General features: G+C 40.7%; 1 protein-coding gene across 2 annotated transcripts; it reads right to left on the bottom strand.

The window, feature by feature from the left end:
• Window positions 1-3,775: 3,775 nt before the first annotated feature.
• On the bottom strand, window positions 3,776-10,157 carry lins1 (lines homolog 1). Of its 2 annotated transcripts, none has more exons than XM_020631544.2 (6): window positions 9,779-10,157; window positions 9,329-9,418; window positions 7,478-7,610; window positions 5,969-6,538; window positions 5,527-5,713; window positions 3,776-4,542 (listed from the first exon to the last, which is right to left on the bottom strand). In XM_020631544.2, exons 1-6 carry the CDS (start codon window positions 10,094-10,096, stop codon window positions 3,789-3,791), a joined length of 2,052 nt encoding a protein of 683 aa, XP_020487200.1. In that variant the 5' UTR covers window positions 10,097-10,157; the 3' UTR covers window positions 3,776-3,788. The 2 variants fall into 2 exon arrangements, with proteins under 2 accessions (XP_020487200.1, XP_020487201.1); XM_020631545.2 differs by having other exon boundaries at window positions 5,527-5,710.

The raw sequence follows: 10,157 nt of genomic DNA, 5'->3' as shown, positions 1-10,157 counted from the left end.
CCTTCCACTTTTTGTCAGTTCTGATCCGATAATGATACATTATGTACCAATACTGATTTTGATATCATGACTAATAATGTTATTGTTGTTGTTGGTATTATGTGTAAGGCTGCACAAAGCTGTAGTAAATCCAGCATCGCATTCTGCTGGCTTCACACAAACAGGAAGCAGCAACAGCTGTCAGATTTTTCAAATTAAAACATTTTAAACTGAAGTGTAAGAATTCTACTTTATAATATATAGAAGGAGCTGTTTCATCTCGTCTGAACGTCGTCATGGAGACGACTTGTGGGCACTTCTTACAGTTCAGTCTGAACGTCTTCAAAGTGAGAGTGTTCAAAGTGCCCAACCATTTCTAGGTCAGTGACGTGGATCAGCACCGTCAGTCTGATTTCCGATACGTAAATTTATTTCAATATTGGACGTGACATCAATATAAGATCGGATCTGTCCCATCACTAAAAAGAAAAAAAACGAATTCATAAGACAATCTGCTGTGGTTTTGATATTGTTTGATTTTTTATTATTATCAAAATTGTGACAACCGTGCTATGTGCCAAATTTCTCTTGTTTTCTGCATGGACACAAAAGTAACCCTGCCCGTATGGAAAGGTTGCCAATATTTTTGAGAATTTTAAGACAGTCTGCAGGAGTTTGGCTGCATTTTTTCATAGTTGAAATCTAAGTTGAAAATTAAAAACATATAGAGTTTCTAGGTGTCAAAATAAGTACAACTATCTCTTCATAAACTACAGTGTTGCTTCTATAAGGCCAACTAAATTAAATTCAACACTTAAAAACATTAAATTGAACATAATTAGGTGTTATCTTGTTTTTGTAAACAGTATCTCAGAAGACCCAGGAGGGATGGGCTGATTGGTATTTAATGTTCAGAGGATAACATCTTCAGCTTTTAGTGATGAACCTTTAGAAAAATGTTAAAGGTTCATCAGTTTTCTCGCAGGAGTTTAGTCCTGATTAAATCTGTAGTTCTCTTGTGTGCTGACATCATCATGAAACAGTGCAAAGATTGGAGGGTTTGTTAGCTGTAAGTGGGCTTACAGTCAACTCAGTTGGGTTGGGTTGTGTGGACTCACAGAGCAAACAGTGTTAGTACTCAGTGTCAAACTAAATCAATAGAGCACTTTCATGACTCTGAACTAATAATTAACATGATAGTCACATGGAAAATATGTATCTGGAACGTTCCCATTGGGCCAAAAGAAACAGAGGAAGCATTTTGTCAAACATTATGTAAATCTTCCTTTACCCTCTCTTTTATAGCTTGATATATTTTTCTGTATTTATTGTTTATTTTATACTCAAATGCATGGCAACACAAACAGGATATTCAACCCAATTTCCTAAAATACTGGGACGTTGTGTAAAATGAAAATGAAAACTAAATGTGATCATTGTTTTTGTAAAATGATATCCCCATATGACTATGATGCTAGCTACATGTTTAAAAGAAAGTTGGGACAGGTTCATGTTTACCACTCAGTTTCTTTTTTTCAAACAAAATTAAATCACAAATTAAATCAAACAAAAAATTAATCTCAAGGATCTGCACTGCATGCTGCTAACCTGCAGTTTGATTTCTCCCATTTCTTTGAGACTGCTGGTCCTGTTTGTGGATGTATGGTAGAACCAGACGGTTGTCCTGGCACATTTAATGAGGCATTCTGACACGGCCAGACTGAGGCGACGTGCCACACAGCTGACAGTTATCAGGTCAGGGAATGCTTCCTGGTGCCTTTTTCCAATTCCATATCAATTTTCTAAAATAATTTAAAAAAAGATCACCGCGAAATACTCAAATACCCAAACTAAACTAAAACAACTCACCAATATTCAGTCACCTCGTTTGCCAGTGACGCTCCAGCTTGTTTGTAGGTAGTCTCTTGTCAGCCAATATGGCATCATAACATGTTGATGCATCACCAGCAGACAAATAAATGCAGGAATTTGATTTTTACAACAATGCATCCCACTATGTCAGGCCCCCAAAAATTATGTCCCTATGTACCTGTAAGTGAGAGGAGATGTTCAATTCACGTTCATGTAATTAAATGGCAGCAGAATTTACATTCAACCGATCAAAACAAGAACAGCCTAATCACTTGCACAGTCACTCATGTATTATTCTAAAGCAGCCTTCAACAGCTCTGCAGTGTTCTCCCTAAAAACAGAAAATATTTTGCTATTATTCAGGGATCATTTTGCCAAATTAATTTTAAGATAAAATAAGATAATCCTTTATTTATCCCACAATGGGGAAATTTAAAAAAAATTTGGCAATGGCTTTAATTTTAGTCCTACCTTTTCTGAGGTGTTGCTCATTCTCCTCCGCCTCTTTAAAATGCCACAGGATGAAAGATGGACATAACGGCCATTCTGTACAAAATGTGGACGGCTGCCACACACAGCCAGCTGCAAGCTGTGTGGGGGGGCCGCTGTGCTTCTGGCATACATATCATGCCATCCTCACTGTGTCTGAGCCAGGTGGGGCTGGGGTTGTTTTTTAGCCATTGCAGTTCAAAACCACTGGCTGTGTGTTAGTTAGGTCTGGGAACATAAATGAAAAGTAATGTTAAAGTGTAGTAGTATTCACATGTATACCACATTGTTTTATCTCTTTTGATGTTTGTTTTACTACAACCGAACAATTTAGCGCGTTCCAATAAATGTTTGATCCAGTTCTCACTCACAGAAATTCAAGCAAATTGTTACACTGATGGGATAAAGCCTAACATTAATTTAGGCAACCCCTTCAAGACAAAGGGATCAACAAAACAGAGTGCTCATAACACGCTGAAAACAATTAAATATCTCTGTTTCAACATCTGATAAGTTGTCTTTGTGCTATTTGGAATCAGCTCACTCCATTTACATTGTACACAACTGTTTGGAAACGGGGCTTCACTTCATAGAAGTTTGAATCAAATACTGTTAAACCACAAGCAACGAGACAGATGGACACGAGCTCCACAGCTGAAAACAGAACACTGCTAGTTGTTGTCCATCAGAGACATCCTGGTACTGATCTGACAGGTCATCAAAATGAATCCAGGTATGACAGAGTTTGGTTCGGTCAGATGTATCAGGAGGAGAGAACGCCTTGTGTTTAACTAACACTAAACATACATGTTGTGATCCTGCGACTTTAGAAAGCAGGATTTGTGCACATTATGGTCTGAACTGGGTTGTCATGACACCAGAATTTTAAATTTGGATATGATTCTGGTAAAGATGAAACAATATTGACTCTGGTTTAGAATACCATGAGATTCAAACTATAAGTTACACAGCTCCGTCAATGCACCTTTTGTACATTTTGTGTTTTTTGTCTTTTATATTTTTAAATTCTATTCTATATATATCTAATATATCTAATATCTTCTTATACTGTATTATTTAAGTTGTTGCTAGTTCTGCTTTATTTCCTTGTTAATTGTTTAGCACCAATACACCAAGTCAAATGTGTAAATGTACTTGGCAATAAACCCCGCTTCTGATTCTGATTCTGATTCTGAAGTTCTAAACACCCAGTTTTGGGCAATTTCTTGTTTTTAAATGAGAAAAAAATTGCAGGCAATCTCCTGCACTCTCAAAACTTTGCCAATATTTGTACAGCTTAGACCTCATATTTTTTAAAGCTTCATACCTTTTGATTCTGTCGACCATGTAAATCAGAGATTGTATATTTTAAAAACAAAAACCTTAATCTGAACAAAAAAATTGTCTTTGACACCACCTAACAAAACACAAGTGGTATTGGTCATGTTTTATTGAACTGGGACAGGATGCTGAGATTTGTTCTCCACTTGTGCGAGGAGCTTTATAAGAGAGGACGGGTTGTATGGGAAGAGTTTCCTCGCATGCAGCCTGGTCAGCAGCACCCTGAGCTGAGACAGACAGAGGACTGTTCTCTCTGAGGTGCTCACCTGTCCTGACAGAGCGGCCATGTTTGGACCCGTTTGCTCACTGTGTAGCACCGATGATGATGATGAGCTCTTCAACGCAGCGTTAGCTTGACTCAGAGAGTGTGATGACTCATATTGTTTCTGTCTGATCGGTCCTGGTGGTCCACTCATCTCCTGTTTCACATCATGATTGACATTTAGTCGACTGTTCTCACAAACCGGCATCCTCGATTCATCATGACAAACCTCCATGTCCTCTGGACCGGACTCGTCAGAACTACCATACTGTACCAGACGGAGCCCACCCGGCTCACCTTTAGTCTTTTGTTCCAACACATCCCCACCACATGAGGCAGGTGAGGACCGCTGCTGGAGGGAACGTTGACAGCCGATTCTTCCACACGCTGCAGTGAAGCCCGGCCAATCAGCTGAGAGGTACTTGAGGTACCGCACAAGGAACTCCAGGAAACAGGTTTCCGTGGAGATGAGGAAGTCGAGGAGGATGCTGTGGTCGAAGGAGACGCTCTGGAGCAGAAGCAGGAAAATGCAGTGAGGGTTGTTACCAGACGCACAGGCTGCATCCAACTCAGCCAAATCCTCCAACCCAGAGCACCGCCTGCAGGCAGAAACAGGTACTGCAGTTCACTCATTCTGAAAACATGACGCTGCATCACACCTCGCACCAGCTGATTTCACCAACAAGGTGTCTTTATTGTTGAAAGCATTAGGTCACATTACACACCTGACTTAACATGTTTCTCCTCATACCACAGACATCTGTTTTAGTCTGCAAGATGGACAAATCTGAGTATGAATTATGAAGCTTTTATCGATACAATTGTGGGATTAGTCAAGACAAGCAGGTGAATCTGTGTCCATCAGGAGGGTTAGACTCTGTAGTCACATTAACAATTTTTAGCATTTTAACAATGTCAACAATTCTTGCCGTTTTGACGTCTTGTGTGAATCTCTTTGAATATATTTGACTGCGCCTGTATCTGCAATCCTTATATAGGCATGAAGGTTTTTCTGTGAAGCATGTGTATATAAACCCAAGCATATTGTGATTACTTGGAGCTTTCCTTCAGACTGTATTGACACTCTGAAGCTTTGTTCCTTCTACTTGCGAGAAGAATTAAACTAAACAAAGACATTGATTTACTCATGATCCTTCCTTTTGCAGTGTTAACAGAAATTTCCAGCACACATTCCACAGATCTGTGTCAGCATATGTGGATATATTCATGCATTTGTCATTATTTTGCAATAGCTCCATTATTACTTCTCTGGGTTGGTGTGATCTCCATCCAGATCCTGTCTGATCGTTGAATAAGTGTTATGAAGTGTTTTTCATCGTCGCTGTGAATTGTTTACATTCATTTCTGATCCATGTCAGTCTAATCACATAATTTTTCAAGACCAGGGACGCTCCTTGGCAACTAATTACCGAGTTGGTTAAACAGATTTATTTGCTGCATCACTGTATATCGTGATATTATTACTGTGGGTCACATTTTGCATATTGTTGTCATATCATATTATGAGTTACCCAGCGATTCCCATCCCTTATATATTAGACACAGTCCGTCTTTGTATGTACCTGTGATGAAGGAATATGGAGAGAGAAGCTTTGGCCGCCTCCATCATGTCGTCGTCCTGCTCTCCAAACAGCACGCTGATCCAGCAGCAGCGGTGAGTGAGCGCACTCAGCAGGACGCTGCATCTCCTCAGGAAGCTCCACAGACTCTGCAGGTACCCATACACCTCTGTGGCTCTGCTCCATCCTGCTGGGAGGGGACACAGGGAGGCTCTCAGGACAGCATAGAAACACGGCTGTAAGCAGTGCGCCCCCTGCTGTAGAGGTGCTGTGTGACACTACAGTGGCCGATTTGTTCTGAAACTATACACTCTATTCATATCATCATGTCATTCATATCACCTAAATGAGACGGAAATAAATACAAACTCACCTCAAATGATAACAGTAGTGATAGTGTCATTTCAGTATGTTGAGTTGTGAGTGTTTGTCATGATGATCTCACCTGTCCCAGCAGCTGATTGGATGCGAAGTTCTGCTGACTTGAGAAGCAGCAGACTGACAGCTCTCAGCATCACACAATCCGGTTTTTGGTCTTCTTCACCTCGGACCGCCCGGGTTCCCCCAAAGAAAGAGGCAGATTCTACTTGAACAGTCTCCAACCAATCAGCAGCAACTGCCGTCAGCACATTGTGAGCAAGCCGGCTCATATCTGAGCTGAGTTGCTCGTGTTTCAGCCCGCTGAGCAGCAAGTCTCCTGAAGCCCAGTCCTCTCCAGCCTTCTGCAGCACGACCCTCTTCAAGAGCAGCAACGCTCGCTTCTTCACAAAATACTCTGAGGAGCCGCTGACTGTTTCCAGGAGAGCCGAGGAGTGACTGTGTGTTATTATCTGACTCTTCAGACACACAGCAGCTCCGCAGATCCAAGTGGACGCAGTCAGCACCTCCAGCAGGTCCAGCAGGAGGCAGAGTGTTGTCCCCCGGTCACACTTTGTCCCTCCGTCCTCAGGGAGAAACTTTGAACATAAAGAACTCAGGGCCGAGTCAAAAGCTGCAAGGAGCTCCCCAAAGATCACTGATGAAAGAAAAGAAAAAAAAGAAGAGGTTACTGAAAAGTAAACGGCTGATTGGTGGAGAACATTCAGCAGATATTCAGGCCGCTCTTCCATAAACAGCATCCCCATATTCCAATACAGAGAGGAGAGCTACTTGATCAATGCAGGAAAACATGATTCAGTTATGAGGAACAGTCTAGCTGCAATCTAACTCTTGATTACAGCATGTAAAGGTTGTTATTAAAGGCAAGTTTTTACATCCATCCGAATACTTAGAAATTCACACTGTATTGCATCGTCTATAATGGTGTTGACAAAAGGTAGAATTTCAAAACGTTCATTCAAATGTCTTTGGTTGGAGAACAAAATGCATTTTGGCTTTGCTCAGTTTGGGACCAGTTTGACTTTATGAGTAAAAAAAAAAATAAAAAAGCTTCAATTACACATTGATTTAGAGAACAGAATCTACACAAGAGTAAATGAAAGTGTCATCAGCATAAAGACGGGCAATGAAGTTTTTATCTGAAGAGTTTTTGTTTTTTTAATGAATAGTGAAAATAGTGAAATCCATGAACTGAACCTTGAAGAACTCCCTCAGTCATTTGGGGAAAAGAGGGCCTTGAGATAACGTTGACACACTCTTAACTTAATATCTAATGTTAAAGGACTTTATTCTTTATAACTATGTAGGTGGCAGACATTGTGCTTTGCTTAGACCAGGCCATAGCTGTTATCTTTAAACTCTCCAACATTGCTGTCAGTATTGACTTTAATAATTAAGTATTTGAAGAGCTATAGCTTGACTTTTTATCTTCTCCCCATTACCAAGTGTATGAGACATTTGGCAACTGACTCGCGTTATTTTTAGGATATAGAAACAACTGTGCTGCACACTGTGTCAGTAAACCAAACACAGGAAATCTCTGACCTTCAGCGGGCTGATGAAGTTCTGGTTTTACCTTGATGAGCTCCTTTAAGAAGTTTTTTGCAGACTTCAGTCAGTGACCACAGACAGGCGTCCAACTCGGTACCGGGGAGTGATCTGTGAAACGCCAATACACACGTCTGCCTCCAGACCGGACAGATGGTTCCCTTAGGAGTCAAAGCACATATTTAAACATGTAATATCAGAACACAGTAGAACATGTCGACGTGCTGCTGTAAGGACAAAATTAATCAATTCTCTGCATGAATCTCCTGACATTTCCAGCTTTTTTTTAATCAGAGTTTATATTTGCAGCAAACCTCTATGGCTGACTCTGCATGTGCTCACTGACACTGTGTCATCTATTTCATGTGTTTTTCTGTGAGAATAACACTGACTGTACTAAACACTAGAACTGTCACAATACCAGATTTGTAAACTTGGACAGGAGTCTTGTAAAAATCGAGCAATATACCTTTATTGATGCAACGGCAACAACAACATAAGTCCTAGGCATCTAATACTGGGTAATTTCTTGTTTTGAATTATAACCTCACTTCAAAAACAGTTGGGAAGTAGTGTACAATATTAACAAAATATTTTTTAAACGTTTTATTTTGGGGCTTTTAATGCCTTTATAGGAAGTACATGACGGTGAATAGAGACGGAAATCTGTAAGAGAGTGGGGAATGACGTGCAGTTCTTTTGTGAGGCATTTTTGGCTTCATGTTTTTATGTATAAAAGGTGCTAAATTAATAAAGCTGAGTTCAGTTCAGTAGGGAAAGGATTCGGATTCAAGCCCAGCTGCCCACTTCGATGGAGCGCGCAAGCTAACCCCTCGGCTTCAGATGCCCTAATGCGATAATTTTGAAAAACAGTGAAACCCTGACAAGTCAAAATTTAACTTTTTGCTTGGAAATAATGGACGCTGCATCCTCCTGAATAAAGACAAGAGGGACCCTCCGGCTGGTGTTGGCACTCAGTTCAAAAGCCAGCATCCGTGATAGTATTGGGGTGAATTAGTGCACATGGCATGGGTATCCTGCACATTAGGTATCACTGTTATTAATAATGCTGATCCATATATACAGGCTTTGGAGCATCATCAGCTGTCAAATAAAAAACTCCTTTTACACATTCCTCTTTCAAACTGACAGGAAATGATCGCTTTAGTTCCCAAACAAACAATAAGTGACGAACAGAGTGCTAACCATGACCTTGTTGCGTTTTTTTAAACGTGTTGCCGGCTTCAAATTCTCTAAGTGCTAATAATTTTCCAAAAACAATGAGATTGCTCAATGTTGTATTTGTTCTCTTATATTTAAATATGGAGTTTAAATGTTTTGCAATCCATTATTTTCTGCTTTTGTTTATATTTTACACAAACTTTTAAAACAGGGTTGTGTCAAAAGTTCCAACAAACTCCTGCATACAGTGATTAGTAACCTAACAGACGTAAATTGCACAAATACATTGCTCTCTCCCTGAATATGACTGATGATGTGACGTTTTGTTTTTTCAAAGTTTTGGTACTTTTTGAGCTGATCAATCACAAAATAATAACAGTTTTCATCGTTTTAAAGCAAGCTGCTTTTGTTCATCACTGGTTACAAGAAAAGAGTGACAAACAAAATAGCCATATTCTGTTATTGCATTAATATAACACAAGTGTGCACTGTGAACCAACTTTGCAAAACTCTGCAATATCTCTACCGTCCAATACTACACTTTTTGTTCATGTTGCTTTATTTCTTATAGTTCTTATTCTATTCATATATCTCCTGTTGTAATATGTATTACTGTAACGTCGAAGCATTAATAAAGTATTTCTGATCCTGATAAAGACTTGCATAGTGTTTATAAAAAGCAGACAAGAGAACTCACTGATGTTTGTAGAGAATAGAAAACACACGTTGACACACTCTTAGCAGCCAGGTGTGAGACGATCAGGTCCTTGGACTGGAACAGATGCACCTGTAGAGCGGTAGGATTTTAACATGTTATTGTAGAACTACATGTGAAACCACCTGATTCTAAACCATGGCAACAAAAACAGAAGTTCTTCTAGGCACACAATATTGGAACAACTACTGTATGTTAGCAACACTTTGACTAGATGGAGGAGCAGGAGATGAGTAAGCATTCTCCTCTCCAATTTTTAGTGCTTGCTTTCAATTCTGGTTCAAAATTTGGCTGTAGATCTGTATTTGTTTTTAAGTTTCTTTTTAATATCATCGATATTTTAAAACATATCTGGTATCGAGACGTATCGTTTTTGACAGCATTAGATCATAATAATCATGTTAGATCTTGATCAATCGTGCAGTCACTTACGAGCTGAGACATGAGATCCCCGTCTCCGAGCAGCAGCCTCAGGACCTCCTCGCAGTATGACGTCACCGCAGGACTGACGCTCCGTGACGTCAGGCAGGAGGCGATCTTGTCCACCAGACTCACGCTCATGCAGGACAGCGCCACGCTGTTGTCATGACAACGCTCTCTGTCCTCACCACCGGGCACCGGTCCGCACACCGCGGAGCATACGACGTCCGCCACCTCCGCAGCGGTCCAGTCGGGGCAGCGGCCCGTCAGGAGACACCTGTACACCTGTGTGAGAGGGGGACCCTGCCCGCTGCGCACTCCGTGCTCCATGCTGCTGCTGCTCCAGCTACCGGATCCACCGGCCACGATCCACCGGTCATGTGATGCACAC

This window comes from Labrus bergylta, chromosome 3, assembly GCF_963930695.1.
Source record: "Labrus bergylta chromosome 3, fLabBer1.1, whole genome shotgun sequence".
NCBI lineage: Eukaryota > Metazoa > Chordata > Actinopteri > Labriformes > Labridae > Labrus > Labrus bergylta.
The sequence above is the reverse complement of the archived record's forward strand: the minus strand, read 5'-3'. Positions and strand labels throughout refer to the sequence as shown.

Bases quoted from the DNA above. Each gene is read 5' to 3' on its own strand.
- lins1 (XM_020631544.2), bottom strand. From the start codon at position 10,096: ATGGAGCACGGAGTGCGCAGCGGGCAGGGTCCCCCTCTCACACAGGTG. The intron at 7,611-9,328 runs GTGAGTTCTCTT...TTGACTCCTAAG, and splicing joins TCTATTCTCTACAAACATCA to GGAACCATCTGTCCGGTCTG. The intron at 6,539-7,477 runs GTAAAACCAGAA...TTCTTTCATCAG, and splicing joins TCTTAAAGGAGCTCATCAAG to TGATCTTTGGGGAGCTCCTT.